The sequence below is a fragment of the Rana temporaria genome, chromosome 5, assembly GCF_905171775.1.
Source record: "Rana temporaria chromosome 5, aRanTem1.1, whole genome shotgun sequence".
Taxonomy (NCBI): Eukaryota; Metazoa; Chordata; class Amphibia; order Anura; family Ranidae; genus Rana; species Rana temporaria.
The window spans coordinates 186,061,414-186,078,717 of NC_053493.1; the positions used below are offsets into that span (position 1 = coordinate 186,061,414).

Below are 17,304 nucleotides of genomic sequence, written 5' to 3' on the forward strand. Positions count from 1 at the left end.
TTAGAAAACAATTGGTAATCTGAAGAAATGTATTACTTTTTTTGTTTTTAGTTTACTGTAGATATACTTTACTGATTAGTTTGGTGCTAATAAATTGGCAAATCTATTAGTGCTGATAAATAGAAGACTCTATCATTGGGGGCAAAAACATACATGCATCATACAATCCATGGGGAGAAAATTTAGTTGAATCAATAATCGTAAATTAACATCATATAGTGCAATAGAGGGAGCTACCCGATTTTTGCTTTTAAAGCTCAGGAAGGAATTTATTTCCCAATAAGAGCAACTTTGAGTTTAGGGATGGTTTCAATTAACGTATGTATTTTTTCAACTTAATAATTTTGTAACTGTATGTCTTTAGTGGGGCTAACTCTTCTGCCCATTAGACTGTTTAATTAGACACTGTCACAGTAAAGCGGATGAAAATAGAGATTGTTAGTATAATGGAGGTTGTATTGTTGTGTTTTGTAATATGGGATAAACATGACTGTAGTTTATTTTGTATTGTTCCTCAGGATCCGGGAAGAGGAAACTGCAGTAGTATGCCCTGTCATAGATGTCATAGACTGGCGCACTTTTGAGTATTTAGGCAATTCTGGTATACCTCAGGTTGGAGGACTCGACTGGAGACTTGTCTTCACTTGGCATGTGGTCCCAGACAGAGAGCAAAAGCAAAGACGGTCCTCTATTGATGTTATCAGGTCTGTATGAAACCGTACAGTTATAATATAATATTGATACACTGTATGCTAATATATTGTGGTATGTAAAAATATCCTATTTTTACACTGACCTATTAAAGTGCTAGTATGAAGAATGCTAAAGCAATACTTTATAGAACCATGTGGGGCTCTGGCAATGGCAGCAGGCAATTGAATAATAAATAAAGTGCATTCACTATAAAAGTATAATATAAACAAGCACAGTTTGACATGCTTGAACCGTATGTGGAGTGATATTATTTTGTCAGAAACTGAAACTAATTTTGTGGAGAGAAACAAAGCAATTGTCCTTTTAAATTAACTCTCCCGGCGGTATTCCCGAACGTGACTCGGGGTTGATTTTTTTTTTGCTAAAATCGGTAACTCCGAGTCATGCTCGGGGTAGCTGTGCAGAGCCTGCAGCGCGCGCTGGCTTACCTTCTCCTGGATCCAGCGATGCCACCGCGCTGTGTGAGCGAGCGGGACCTCGCTCGATTCACACAGTGTCCTCCTGTGCCATTGATCTCCGTTCCCTGCGATGTTACGACGCACGGGAGCGGAGATCGGCGCCAAATTCAAAAAAGTAAACAAACACTATACATACAGTATACTGTAATCTTATAGAGTACTGTATGTAAAAAAATACACACCCCCCGTGTCCCTAGTGGTCTGTCCAGTGCCCTACATGTTCTTTTATAAAATAAAAACTGTTCTTTCTCCCTGCAAACTGTAGATTGTCCATAGCAACCAAAAGTGTCCCTTTATGTCAAAAATGGTTTTAGATCAGCTAGAAAACAGCGATAATAAATTATAATCACTTGCAGAATTGTGCAATAGCGATTTGTGGGGAAATTCGTCATAAAAAAAAAAAAAAATGACAGCGACAATTCTGCAACTGAGCAAATTTCAGTGATTTTGAGTTGATTACATTATTGAATAATTTTTATTAGAATTATATTATTATTTGATATAATTATTTATTATATTATAATTTATCATTTTTTTTTTAAAAAAATGTCATACCCGGGATGCCTATTAGACTCTTGTTTGGTCAGATTTAAGTGAGTTATTCCTAAGAATTACAGGCCTACAGTATAAAACGCCAAATTTCCTTGCAAATAATGGTACCGCTTTCAGCACCTTTTTTCTGAAAGAATCATACCGCCAGGGAGGTTAATGCTTTAGTTCTGTAGATATTGAAAAAAGCCATACCGGTATTGTGACGAGAAATGACCCCCGTCAAATAATTCCCGCCCTGTACTGTGCAGGCGCAGTGCTTGCGCACTACAGAGCTGCCGAAAGTCTCCGAACATGATCAGCTGTACATGGTGCCTGCGCACAGCAGACGACTTTGTGCCACGTGCTCCCGCACGCTCCTGATGCTCATGCACTCTGCAAGGGGCGGATATATTATTGCTTGAAGCGTGTGACGGGTGGATGCCTACAGGCCATATTTTATAACGATGGGCAGGGTGGATTTGTCAAACTACACGTGTATGCGGGGCGTGTTTTTACAACTGAAGGGCAGGTTTGCAGTACCTATTTAGCTACCTAACTCAAGGAATTTGGCACAGTATCTTTCAGTTTTGTAACCCCAGCCCGCAAACACGTGTAGTTTATTGAGAAATCCACCCTGCCCATCATTATAAAATACGGCCTCTTCTGTAGACGTCCGCCCCTTACACGCTTCAATCAATAATATATCCACCCCTTGCAGAGTTGCACGAGCATCGGGAGCATGTGGCACTAAGTCGTCTGCTGTGCGCAGGCGCCGCATACAGCTTATCATGCCTGCACAGTACAGGGTGGCATTATTCAGCAAGGGTCATTTCTCATCACAACACCGGCAAACTTCCTGAAAGTAAGTGATTGGTGCAAGGGTCTGCTAACAATAAATACTTAATTGGGTCTCAGTGTTGTAATAAAAAAACAATCCTCCAGGTGTCCTTTCACACTTGCCAGTCCCTTATCAGATTCTACCATAAGGAGGACATATTACATCAAACACGCAATCAGCTACAATATGATGGCGCCCCATACAAATATTTCAAGATTTATCTGCCATCACACTCCAGCAAAGAAGAGAACTCTGCATCCTTCTCACCGTCTTAAGGGAAAGACCTATTCTGTATTGTTGGAAGTTCCCCTTCTGCTTGACAGCGACAGTAGGGAATCGAACAGACTTCTTGCGCACGCCAATGGAGCTGCCAGCTTTCTGTAATACTTTGGGCATCCTGCTGGTAGCTGTTACAGAGTGGTACAGGTCATTTATGCAGCCAGAACCCTGAATCCCCACTCAACAAGAGACCACCCCGGGCTCGCAGCAGGCAGAGGCACCGCAGATCATCTTCCAACTAATCCCAGAGAGGTCTGGATGTTATCAGACTGTGGTCCTGGAACCTCATCCTCATCTATTCGACAGAAAACAGAGTCCAGACCAGCTGTCTTTGTGAGTTGCTCTCTTTCTGGGTTTTAAGCCAACTCTTTGACGGGTTTGACATTCCCTACAGATGCTGTATTGTGTTTACTGCACTACCAATATATATCCTTCCCGGTTGGTGAAATACAAGCTTGCCATTGCTGTCCACACGTTTGACTGTGTTGCTATCTCTCCAACTGTTGTAGGCCTATCTACTCTGCTCCCTAAAGGCACTTCCTTTTAAGACCCTTATGTTCCCAAGAAGTACTTGAACTATCATCACTCCACGGTCTCTAAGTCTCAGAACATGTGATGATTTGCTCATCGTTATGCACACACAGGCTCAAACGAGTGTGTTAAAATATCTTGTGCCTTATTTAAGTATCCAGCAACACCTCGGTGCAACTCATTACCGAACTACACCTGGGAACAATCGCCAGCATGAACTAAGGTTATCGGGGGAATATGTTTTCTCAATATGCTTTTATTTTTCCATGCTTCAAACTTGTGGTAACGTTCATACTTAACGTATACAAAACTGGGATTGTGTCAGGAAAGGTTCCCCCTGCTGGTGTTACTGCCTGGTATTTGGCGTGCATTACTGTGGCCCACCACCAGGTGTCTCCCGACAGTCTTGGACTGTCGGGGGAGTTCTTCCCTGGTGGTGCTATGTTATCCTTGGGCTGCAGTACTGGCGTCCACCAGCGGGGGATTCTTGGCAGTGTGGTGCATACAGCCCTTCCTGTGTTCAGGTGTAACCTGAACGTAATTAACAGGCTTATATATACCCGGCGTGTGCAATCAGTCCTCGCCCTGGTATCGGTCTACTTACCCTGATCTTGAGCTTGTATTTGACCCTGATTTCTGGACCTGATCCCTGGACCTGATCCTGATCCCGATCCTTGATCCCTGCCTAGACTTGTCCTTCCTGTGTCCTGATTCCTGTCCCCATCCTTACCCATCTACTGACCTCCCATGTGTATGACCTCGGCTTGGCTCGTTTATGAATACGGTATTCCCCTTTATTTGTACATACTGTTTGTCGTTTTATTGTGCACTGGTGGTTCACACATTTGTAAATAAACACCTTTTATTTCACTACTTGCCTTGTTTGGTTCCTATGTGCGGTCACACAGTCTGATCTACCAGCATTCCTGACAGTATACCAGGGCCATCCCTTGATCAGACGTGATTGCTTTGAGGAACCATACTGGTGTTGTGCGTTTTTTGAAAATGGATTTCAATGAAATCATTTACTTTTCTCTGCTGGCAGAGGAGGATGAGGAATATTGTCGCCAGGTTCTGGAGGGGTGGACTAGTGACCAGCTGATGGAAACTATCCGATCAGCTCATTCCTGGGTGGATCAGGGTTGCATAACATTCAATGATGTTCAGGCATTAATCCGGTTGTGTGTAAAGCCAGCCCTGTCATTTATTCCTGATGGCAGTGACGATTTCTTTCCCCCCTTCAGTCATGACCAAGTTGAATCCTTGATATGGTTATTAGAGGATGATCCGACGTCTTTTGATGAGCATTATTCCTCTTGTCCCCAGCAAAAGTTGTCTGAATGCATTTGTTCAGTGCAGGCTCTGATTAGTCAAGGTGTGTGTGAACCTGCTTTTGTTCAGCCTGTGCTGCAGGCATGGTCAGATCTCCTGATTTCTGCCAAACCACTACATTCCAGCCCTGCCATTAACCACCTGCCTTCCCAAGGATCCATCTGTCCATCACCTATGGCAACCCCAGCCCAGAAAATTCTGCATCCTACCAAATATTACTACCCAGTTTCTACTAATTGTACCTATCCTGCCTTTAATCCACCTGTTTCCAGCCCTGCCATTAACCACTCACCTTCCCAAAGATCCATCTGTCCATCACCAATGGCAACCCCAGTCGAAGCTCAGTATACACTGCTTCCCACCAGATACCAATATCCAGTCTCTGCTCCCTGTACCTATCCTGCATACAACTCACGTGTCTCTTCTCAGCCGCCTACTAACCCACAAAAACTTCCTCCAGCTACTGTTCCCTCTACTCTGCCATATCCCAATCCTCCTTTCCAGTCCGCTGCACCCCTTACCTACAGAGCTTCTGTGGCTAAGCCCAAGAAAAAACGAAAGTTTTTCCCAACCAAGATGATCCTGCCAGTAACCCAACCTGTCTCCACACCAACCAACCTGCTCCAGTCTGCTTGCATGCCAGCTGAACCTGATTCTGCCAAACCTCTACCTGCTATGCGGCCAGTTTGCCAGCCTGATCCTGTATGCCAGCCTGAAGTTGCTGTGCCAGTTTGCCAGCCTGAAGTTGCTGTGCCAGTTTGCCAGCCTGAAGTTGCTGTGCCAGTTTGCCAGCCTGAAGTTGCTATGCCAGTTTGCCAGCCTGAAGTTGCTGTGCCAGTTTGCCAGCCTGAAGTTGCTGTGCCAGTTTGCCAGCCTGAAGTTGCTATGCCAGTTTGCCAGCCTGAAGTTGCTGTGCCAGTGCCATCTGCCCTGCCTGTTTCAGTGCCAGTGCCATCTGCCCTGCCTGTTTCAGTGCCATCCGCCCTGCCTGTGAAGTTCCTGTCCGCTGCCCAGTCTGAGGTGTCCCTGCCCTCTGCCCAGCTCGACGACCCGGAGTTTGCTGCCCAGCTCGACGACCCGGAGTTTGCTGCCCAGCTCGACGACCCGGAGTTTGCTGCCCAGCTCGACGACCCAGAGTTTGCTGCCCAGCTCGACGACCCGGAGCCTGCTGCCCAGCTCGACGACCCGGAGCCTGCTGCCCAGCTCGACGACCCGGAGCCTGCTGCCCAGCTCGACGACCCGGAGCTTGCTGCCCAGCTCGACGACCCGGAGCCTGCTGCCCAGCTCGACGACCCGGAGCCTGCTGCCCAGCTCGACGACCCGGAGCTTGCTGCCCAGCTCGACGACCCGGAGCTTGCTGCCCAGCTCGACGACCCGGAGCTTGCTGCCCAGCTCGACGACCCGGAGTCTGCTGCCCAGCTTGATGTACTTTTTGCCCAACCTAAGATTTCTGTACCCGCTGCCCAGCTTGAGCTGCACTTTGCCCTGTTAAAAGTCATGGACTTTCATCCGGCCCAACCTGATGTGACTTTATCTGCTGCCCAGCTTGACACCACGGACTTCCCCCAGCAACATCTAATTGGAGCGTCCGGAGGCCGCTCCTTTGGGGGAGGTACTGTCAGGGAAGGTTCCCCCTGCTGGTGTTACTGCCTGGTATTTGGCGTGCAGTACTGTGGCCCACCACCAGGTATCTCCCGACAGTCTTGGACTGTCGGGGAAGTTCTTCCCTGGTGGTGCTATGTTATCCTTGGGCTGCAGTACTGGCGGGGGATTCTTGGCAGTGTGGTGCATACAGCCCTTCCTGCGTTCAGGTGTAACCTGAACGTAATTAACAGGCTTATATATACCCGGCGTGTGCAATCAGTCCTCGCCCTGGTATCGGTCTACTTACCCTGATCTTGAGCTTGTATTTGACCCTGATTTCTGGACCTGATCCCTGGACCTGATCCTGATCCCGATCCTTGATCCCTGCCTGGACTTGTCCTCCCTGTGTCCTGATTCCTGTCCCCATCCTTGCCCATCTACTGACCTCCCATGTGTATGACCTCGGCTTGGCTCGTTTATGAATACGGTATTCCCCTTTATTTGTACATACTGTTTGTCGTTTTATTGTGCACTGGTGGTTCACACATTTGTAAATGAACACCTTTTATTTCACGACTCACCTTGTTTGGTTCCTCTGTGCGGTCACACAGTCTGATCTACCAGTATTCCTGACAGATTGGTACTAATACTGTTATACATGCGTACAGGTTCTGGGGTCCCGATGTCTGACTTGCGTGTTATGCAGGAAACGAAAGGTTGACAGTGATTGAGAATGCCGATTTTCCTCAGACCGGTAGTGCCTCATAGTACTCTAAAGAGGAACACAGGCTTCTTTCATGGACTGATTTCAGTCCCACCTAAGCATTCTGTTTATCGAGGCCTCGGTGCCACCTACTTTGGATTTCTATCCCCCTCCTTTTTGAGTACTGGGGTTTTGAGTGGGTGGATTATTATACTTAACTCAGGGATTGTCCATAGGACTAGTGGGTTCATATCCTTTTGCTTGCTTCTCCCCAATTAAAGCATCCACATGGGTGGATCAAGCTAACAGTGTTCCACAGGTTTATGGTTAGCTCTGTATGCAAAATGTCATATTCTAGAGTTGTTTTTCAGTGAACATTATTCTGGGGGGGGGGGGGGGCGTGCTTCTACTGGGATGCAAGCCTTTAGATCCTGGTTCTTTAGCACATACCTTCCTTTTTGACGACATCCCAGGGGAGACACGTCCACTGCAATCCAGACAGCTTGGTCTACTTTAAAGTCTGTCCCTTTAATTGTAGCACTAAACAATGGGGGGGATCCAAGACGGAACCTTTTTTCCTTGTTTGGTATTTCCGTGTTAGACTTCTCTCCCACCTCAGAGTGGCAGGCTCCCCTTTGAAAATATCCAGCTCACCCCCCTTTTCCTCATATTGCCCTAGCCCCTCCCAGTTAGGTGGGTTAGCAGGTCTGTTCCCACCTCCGGTAGTTGATTTGCGAGTTCCCCTTGTTTTAGGTGAACCTTGCGTCTTTCATTCTTCTCCACTCTAGGATAAGCTCCAGCCCTATCCTCCCATTTTCTTTGTTTCTCCCAAACCCCTCCACTCCCCCACCCCTGCCCCCCCCTTTTTTCCCCCCTTTCTCAACGGCCCACTCCAATCATACACTACTTGGGTTAATAGGTATTCCCCAGATTGCTAACCCTATAACTTTGACCATGGCGAATACTTCAATACGCTCAGCTCCCATATCTCTTAAAGTATACTCTCTTAAAGTTAAAGGACTAAATGTCCCTGAAAAATGCATCAGCGTCCTTTCAGAAGCACACCGACATAGAGCGCAAGTCCTTTTTCCCATAGCTTGCCATGCCACTTGTTCTGATTCCAAGTCTAAGGGTATTTCAATCCTGCTCTCCAAAGCCTTGAACATTGCAGACCAACTAATTGACCCAGAGGGGATATTTATATTCCTGAAGGGCAGGTGGAACAATGGGCTGATGACACTGCAGTTGTGTCCTGGCTGCTGGTGCAGTTGTAGGAGCTGCCTGTGTGTGCCGGGAGGCTGAGATCGTAGGAATGAGGGGGGCGGTAAAAAAGCTGGGGTCTGGTATACCAGAACACAGAGCAGCAGGATGGGACAAATCACAGTGACAACACTGCCTAGCTTATTTGGAGCTTGGAATCCCAGCATCCCTGTAGACGTGCCTGCTTATGACTCCCCCTCCAAGGCTGAGGCTGATCTGTGCATGGTGAGCATCAAAGTTATGTGTGTGCGGAGAAAGATCCCCCCACAGATACGACTGACCCAGGCATAGACCGGCTGGAACTCCGATTCCTACAGGAGGAAGAAGATGGCAGGATCCTGGAGGTCCTTAACTGAGGAGGATAGAGAGTCAGGTAGGCAGTGATAGGGTCAGAGCAGAGGAGTAGAGCTTGCATTCTACCTCCCAGTCTCCATAAAAGTCTGTATGAATACATTCCTGTTTTGTCACAATATTCACAGTATAATTTTTCCTCTCAGGCTGATGTCAGATGGGAGACTCTGTTGCTAGTGACAAAGCTTCAGTGGCAGAGAACCTTCCTCCTCCCTCTATGAAATTGCTTTCTCTCTGAATACTACAGAATCTTGATCACTAGTGATGGGAGTGATTCCATCAACTTGTTGCGACCATGCCGATGGCAGTTCATTTTGACTGGGATAAACGCGAGTGCATGGGAGAGAGGGCAGAAATGGTGAGCTCCTGGGAGTGGCTGCGGTCACCAAACAGGAGTTGTTAGGCCTGAAGGAGCTCAGACCAGAGCATGTCCTAGCCCTGAGCTGGGTCACAGAGAGTGAGTTACTGTCAAGAGACCTGTCACTGGCCTGTGCTAGGAGCTGTGTGTCATTATTGTTGCTTGTGTTCTGTCATCAGATTATCTGTGCAGACCTGAGGAGAATGTGTTCAGGATTGACTTTGCGTCAAGATCCGGGACCTGGAGACTGGCACTATGCTCTTTGAGCTCTCCATACCCTGCTTAAGTACCTGTCATGGAGGGCACCTTTCCTGGGGCCGGGGCAGGTCTCCTTCATACTTCAAGTAGATCTAGAGTTGTTGGATGGAGTAAGGGGGGGTATTGTTCCCAATTTGACATCCATTTGGGTGCGGGTGCATGTCCTTGAATGCACACTGTCTGTGCTCGGGGGCATGTTCCTGCACCCAAATGGATATCAAGGTGAGGGCAGGGGCTGTGTTCATGCAGCTGCTGCGTCCCAATTGATTTGAATTGGTCTGCCTGCCTGTGGATGTACTGAAAATCTGTGTGCATATCATGCAGTGAAAACACAGCCCTGTACACTTAAAATGTTTTGACAGGGGCGCAGTTTCAGTGCTTGCCATAGGCTCCATTTTCACTAGATACGCCTCTGTATCCATCTCCGCATGGAAGAAAAGAGAACATCAATCTTTGGTATTGTCACTATCCTCCAAGATACGCAAGTTACACAAAACCAAGGTCATAAAATTACATAGTCGCATTGTATCTAGGAGTCTGCTTTGATTGATAATTCCAAAAGAATTATGTTTTGTAAATAGGTGGTACATTATAAGAAGTAAATTAGCAGCAGCTATCTACCATGTTACTAGTAGACACTTACACCTAAAGTAGGGTTGTCCCGATACCGATACCAGTATCGGTATCGGGACCGATGCCGAGTATTAGCGGGAGTACTCCACCGCCCCCCCCCCCCCCCCCGCTGCCATCACCGCCGCCACCACCGCGCCGCGGGGAACATTACAGACAGCTTTCGTTTGAATAGCTGTTTTCCCCGCCGTGCATAGACACTCCCCCTTGGACGGATCTGTTCAATCGCGAGCAAGGGGGAGTGTCTCTATACACAGCGCGGCAGGAAAAACGGCTGTTGAAAAGAAAGCTGTCTGAAATGTTCCACGCGCCGCGGTGATTAACGTGGCAGCGGCGGCATCATAACAGGTACGGGGGACATTGCTGGAGGATATACTGGGGACATTGCTGGAGGATATACGGGGGACATTGCTGGAGGATATACGGGGGACATTGCTGGAGGATATACTGGGGACATTGCTGGAGGATATACTGGGGACATTGCTGGAGGATATACTGGGGACATTGCTGGAGGATATACTGGGGACATTGCTGGAGGATATACGGGGGACATTGCTGGAGGATATACGGGGGACATTGCTGGAGGATATACTGGGGACATTGCTGGAGGATATACTGGGGACATTGCTGGAGGATATACTGGGGACATTGCTGGAGGATATACTGGGGACATTGCTGGAGGATATACTGGGGACATTGCTGGAGGATATACTGGGGACATTGCTGGAGGATATACTGGGGACATTGCTGGAGGATATACTGGGGACATTGCTGGAGGATATACTGGGGACATTGCTGGATATACTGATTTTCAGGGCAAAAAAGTGCGCGGTATACGCCGATAAATACGGTAAGTAAAACGCTGGACAGAGGCGTGGCTGTGGACATGGTATACTTGGATTTTGCAAAAGCGTTCGATACAGTTCCGCACACACGGCTCATGTGTAAGGTAAGGTCTACAGGATTGGATATATCCGTTTTGTAAATGGATAGAAAACTGGCTAAAAGACAGAATTCAGAGAGTAATGGTTAATGATTCTTACTCTGAATGGTCCAAGGTTATCAGTGGTGTACCCCAAGGTTCAGTGTTGGGACCCTTACTTTTCAATATATTTATAAATGATATTGGGTCTGAGATCAAAAGTAAAATTTCTGTCTTTGCAGATGACACCAAGCTATGCAGTGGAATAACGTCCTTGCAGGATGTCTCCAATTTACAAGCCGACCTCAATGCTCTGTCTAATTGGGCGACTAATTGGCAGAGGAGGTTTAATGTTGATAAATGTAAAGTTATGCACTTGGGGACTAAGAATATGCATGCATCATACATGCTAGGGGGAGTACAACTGGGGGATCTGTAATGGAGAAGGATCTGGGGGTTTTAGTTGATCATAAGCTCAATAATGGCATGCAATGCCAAGCTGCGGTTTCCAAAGCGAGCAAAGTCCTTTCTTGTATTAAGAGAGGTATGGACTCCAGAGACAGAGATATAATTTTGCCACTGTACAAATCATTAGTAAGACCTCATCTGGAATATGCAGTTCAGTTTTGGGCACCAGTTCTCAAAAAGGATATCGGAGAACTGGAGAAAGTGCAGAGAAGGGCAACCAAACTGATAAGAGGCATGGTGGAGCTCAGCTATGAGGAAAGATTAGAGGAACCGAATTTATTCATTCTTGAGAAGAGGAGAATAAGGGGGGATATGATCAACGTGTACAAATATATAAGAGGTCCATATAATGAACTTGGCACTTTTTACGTCTAGAGGAAAAGAGATTTCACCTCCAAATATGGAAAGGTTTTTTCACAGTAAGAGCTGTGAAAATGTGGAACGGACTCCCTCCAGACGTGGTTCTGGCCAGCTCAGTAGATTGCTTTAAGAAAGGCCTGGATTTTTTTCCTAAATGTACATAATATAACTGAGTACTAAGATTTGTAGGTAAAGTTAATCCAGGGTAAGTCCGATTGCCTCTCAGGGGATCAGGAAGGATATTTTTCCCCTGCTGTAGCAAATTGGATCATGCTCTGCTGGGGTTTTTTGCCTTCCTCTGGATCAACTGTGGGTATGGAGTTGGGTGTATGGGATTGTACTGTGTTTTTTATTTTGTTTGTTTGTTTATTTTTTTGTGGTTGAACTGGATGGACTTTTGTCTTTTTTCAACCTGACTAACTATGTAACTATGTGTAGTTTGAACGGCGTTTACATATGTGGGCGGAACGTACGTGTGTGTTCGCTTCTGGGCGCGAGCTACTGGGGATAGGGGCGTTTAAAATATAATTTTTTTTTTTTTTTTTTTTTTACTCAATTTATTTTATTTTTACACTTTTATTTAAAAAAATTTTTTTGATCACTTGTAATAGGTAAACACTTGTAAACATCCCTTGTAACAGGAATGGTTAATAACAGGTACTCTTTATGGAGAGATGCGGGGTCAACGAGACCCAACATCTCTCCTCCAGGCTGGAAAGCATTAGATCGTGAAAAAAAATTCACAGATCTAATGCTTTCAGCCGAGATTGCAGGTGTGTTTACATTCCGGTACCCGGGTGTGACGTCATAACATCGCGCCCGGGCCTCCGACGATCATAGAGATGACTGGTCATCTCTATGCCTCCCATCCGGCGCCGGCAGATCGTTTCTCCGGGTCTCCGATAGCAAGGGAGAGCCCGGAGAAGCACTGGATGGCGGCGGGAGGGGGGGGGGGACGTCCCCTCCCGCCGCCTATAAGAACAATCAAGCGGCGGAACTGCCGCTATGATCATTCTTATGGTGCACAGGATCGCCAGCTGAAGAGATGGACATCTGAATGATGCCTGTAGCTGCAGGCATCTTTCAGATATCCCCACTGAAAGTCCAGGACGTCATATGACATCCTTGGGCGGGAAGTGGTTAATCAAACTTTCCACTTGTGTTTGAAGGTGTCTCTATTACCATGAATAATGGCATACAAGTGTTTGCAAGTACAATATAAGTACCCTAGAGCCAACTTCTGCGAGAGTAGGAGCCACATCTTTTTTCCATTGACACAGTATGGTCAGTCTGGCAGCTATTAATAAATGTATAACTACTGTTCTATAGTTGTTTGAAAAATTGTTCATAGATGGACCTAATGATGCCATTGCCGCTGAGGGGCGGGTAATGATCCCTGTAATTGACGAGATCCATTTGAAAACAGATTTCCAAAAGCTGGTTACTGATCTACAATACCAAAGTATAATATACCAAATAAGTAATAGATCTACAAAACCAAAGTAAGTAATAGGTTCCCAGCTTGCCCGCAGTTACACCAGAAATCTGGGGAGTAGTGTTTTATAAATTTTAGATAATCGGACTGGCATCAGGTACCACCTATAAATAATTATAAACATTTTCCCAGTGAGACACACAATGAGAAGCACCTAGGTTATATTTGCTTGATTCCATTCTTGCTCTGAATGTGATCTACCTAGTTCTTGTTCCCATTTCATTATAGTTGGTGTTTGTGCTATTGGAGTTTTTTTTTTCTTTCAAATAACTATTTTTATTGGTCATAGCAACAAGTAAATGAATATAAACTGAGCACATTAGTGTACATGTATCGCTAGAGCAGCAATATAGCCAATGCATAAAAAACACAGCAGACACATTACGTAAACTGTCAAACTTTAAGTAGGATCTGCCATACACCACTACAGGGCTGGAAAAGGACAGAAAGAAAAAGATAGGAAGAGAAATTAGAAAAAAAGGAAAAGGAGAGCTGAGAGAGTGGAACAAAAAAAGGGGGGTGGAGAACCGAGGTGGGGGCTCAACCATCGACTCAAGGCAGATCTTTCCTTCGGTGCCACTCCTCCCAGACCTTATCACGCATTTTCAGCCTATCCTGTTATCTGGCTGTAATTTTTTCCATTAGTTCTACATCTTTTAGCCTAGAGTACAGGTCTTCTTGGGAGGGTGGGGAGTGCCGTATACAGTGTAGGGCGACCAGGCATTGTGCAGCTGTAAGAATGTGTCTAAGCAATCTTTTGGATGGTTTGGTAATTTGCAGGGGTGAAACACCTAGGAGGAATAGTTTGAGTCATGGGGACAGAATCTGTGTCTCCATCCAAAAAGGCACAATCTTGGGGCAGCTCCAGTAAATGTGGTAGAGGGAACCTTTGTCTCCTCGGCAGCACCAACTCCTATCCAAGCAGGAGGGGTAGATAGCGTGGAGCACATCCAGTGTCAGGTACCAAAAGAAGAGACTTTTATACGCATTCTCTTTGTAGAGCGTGCAGAAGGAACTTTTTGCTGCCTGAGACGAGATCGTCTGCCACGTCACCTCCAGGATTTTTTCTCCTAGCTCTTTTTTCCCAGCGAAGCATGTAGGCATGCTTGCCCTAGCTTGAAATGGAGTAGGAATTGAGCAGCCGGTAAATGTCAGAGATCAAGCCTCGACGTACAGATCCCTCCATTATTATGCTCTCGAAGGGGGATGGCGATGAGAATTGGAGATTTGGGGCAAAGGATTGGGCATAATGACGTATTTGCAAATAGCCATAAAACACCTGGCGAGGTTAGTCATGTTTTCCCTGAAGTTCAGTAAACGACAGTAATTTGCGTGATCTAGGGTCCACCAAGTGGCCAAAGTGGAATAGGTTTTGTGTTGCCCAGGGTGAAGATATCTGGCTAGTGTGACCAGCAGGCATCCTGGGGTTATAGAGGAAAGAGGTCAGCAGCGACTTTTCTGAGCTGAGCCCATGAGCAGGGGAGAGTTTGTGCCAAAGCGATCTAGGTAACGCCATAGATCCCAGGAGCCTCTCCGGGTCTACCTCCACATTCGCATTACAGACTAAGCTATTTGGATGTGTGGGTACGAGCCAGATTTTTTTGATTTATGGAATAGATACAGGAGTTTGGGAAGAATTGTCATCTTCACTGAGGCCACTCTTCCCAAGAGGGATGTGTGGTGGACCTTCCATTTCTGCAGGAGATCCCTTATGGAGCGGAACAGGGGGGGGGGGGAATTAGCTTTATATAAAGAGGCAAAGTACGGGGTGATCTGAACTCCCAAGTATTTCAGGGCTGAGGTCCTCCAGTGATATGGGAAGCACTGCTGCATGTGCTGTACTTCTGCAGCCGGGATGTTAATCGGAAGTGCCTCCGATTTGGTCGCATTTATTTTGTAACCTGAGAGGGATTTATAGATGTCTAGTTCTGCATGCAAGTTGGGCAGTGAGATCCTAGGTTGGGTAAGGGTGAGTATGACATCATCTGCGAACAGTGCCAGTTTAAACTCCTTTTCTCGGATGTCTGGGTTTCTACAAATGGATACCGCCAGGGGTTCAACGCACAGTGCATACAGTAGAGGTGAGGGTGGACACCCCTGGCGGGTCCCATTTGCTATCGGGAAAGTGGGAGACAGAGTGAAAGGAGTTTTGACATGGGATGTGGGGTTAGTATATAAGTGTTGGATAGCCCGCAGAAAGGGGCCCGAAATCATGTGTCTCAAAGTGGCAAACGGGAAAGACCAGCCAAGGTGATCAAAAGCCTTTTCTTTGTCCAGCCCAAGAACTAATGTCTCCAGGTCGTCTGTTTGCCACATCTATTAAATCAATGACCTGTCTCGTATTATCCCCCGCTTGGCGGAGGGGGACAAAGCCCACCTGATCCTTGTGTATTAAAGAAGGTAATTTAAGGTCAGAGTTCAAAAGTGCCTATAGCTAGCGCATAAGGAGGGGTCCTTGTCAGGTTTTGGTTCAGCGTGAGAAACGACCTTTGCATGTCTGTGGGAATGAAGTTTGCTGAAGGAAAGCGTTAAAGAGTTTACACATATGTGGTAGGAGGATAGGAATTAAGGATTTATAATATTTATAGGGGGGGCCGTCTGGACCTGGGGATTTACGTGAGGGCAAAGTTTTGATGGTGGACATAAGTTCCTCCTCTTTAATAAGTGCATTGTGGGAAAGGAGGTCCGAGGCCTGAAGCCGGGAAATGTCACTGTGTTCTAGCTACTGGCTTAGTCAGTCAGTTTAGGGGAGGGAAGATCGTGTGGGATCTCGGGTTATTATAAAGTGTGGTATAGAACTCTGCGAAGGCTTGGACAATGTCATGGGGGTGAGAGAGTAGGTGGGGGGTGGTCGTGTCCGAACGTACAGCCAATTTGCAGGCTAGCAGGGAATGGGCTTTGCTACCTTTATCATAATAAAGCTGTTTCAATGTTTCAATTGATTACACCAGTGTCCAGCACCTGATGGTGGATATAACCCATTATGTAATGATTAAACCCCTGTGTTCCTGTGATGTACGATAAAGAAACATAAGCAGGGATTGGATGCCAGAGGGTGTAATCAGATGAGCCGGGGTCAGGAAACCAGAAGTAAGCATAGTCAGGAGCAAAAATCAAGAACAGGAATCAAAAGGAAAGTCAGCCAGGTCAGGGCATACATAGGAGCACAGGAAGAAATGCACTTAGAGATTATAGACCACGCATGGGCAAGGAGGAATTGAGCTAAGCTGCTTAAAGAGGAGGTCCAGCCCCCCCCCCCACGGAAATGTAAAAGTCGGCAGCCACAAATACTGCAGCTGCTGATTTTTACTATATGGACACTTACCTGTCCAGGGAGCTTGTAATGTCGGCACCCCAGCCGATCTTTGGGTCGGCTGCATTGGTATATAGCGCATGCAAGAAGCATGCTGCACTTTCTAATTGCCCCGAAGAGGGGCCAAACTTCCAAGAGACGGCACCGTCTCCATTAGTGGAGAACGGTACCTGTCAAAAACAGGTACCTGTTCACTCTCCCCCCTGAAAGGCACCGAAGGGGAGGGGGAGGGGAGAGATGGATCGGCCTAGGTTCACATTGGAGCGATTTGTCATGCAATTTGAGTGATCAAATCAATTAGACAGGAAGTTTCCTCCCTATATAACCCCTCCCATACTGGGAGCTCCTCAGTTTTTTCACCAGTGTCTAAGGTGTTGGTCACGAACAAGGTGTGCTAAGGAAAAGCTCTACTAAGAAGCCCTTCGGGGGTTAAAAAGTTACGCTTTCAGGTCCATCCAAGACGCCTAATAATTACGACAGAACTGGATGGTATCTGGGCCTCGTGGGAGCCAAGATGTTGCCTGTAATGTCTGTCTTTGGAGGACTGGACCCAGCACTTTCGCTATAATATGCGCAAAAATCCTGGCAGAGTCTTTTACAAGGCCCAGGGAAGAGGCCTCCTTTAAGTAGGAACCCATATCCCTGAAGGTTGGCACAATATACCCACCGTGATGGGTGAAGATTGTTTTTTTCTGGTCTACAGCAAACCTTCGGTGGGGAGAAGGTAAGCCTGGGAAAGGTCCTAAACAAGTATCTTAAGGACTTTCCTTTTGAGTGGGATGTCTTGTCTGTATCCACCACTAGAGGGAGGAAAGAGTTGAGTTTTTAACTCACCATGCTCCAAGAATAGTGTCTGCTCCTCCTCGGACAGCACACTTCTTCCACTGCAAGCTCTGCCATGGGTAAGCTTCTCTATGTG

General features: G+C 46.6%; 1 protein-coding gene across 2 annotated transcripts in view; it reads left to right on the plus strand.

Annotated features, from left to right (window-relative positions):
- LOC120940528 (polypeptide N-acetylgalactosaminyltransferase 12-like) overlaps positions 1 to 17,304 on the plus strand; it is a 276,779-nt gene that overhangs the window by 145,604 nt on the left and 113,871 nt on the right. For both annotated transcript variants that reach the window (XM_040353447.1, XM_040353446.1), the window contains exon 4: positions 519 to 704. In XM_040353447.1, the coding sequence (XP_040209381.1) occupies positions 519 to 704 (186 nt within the window). The remainder of the gene's footprint in view (positions 1 to 518; positions 705 to 17,304) is intronic.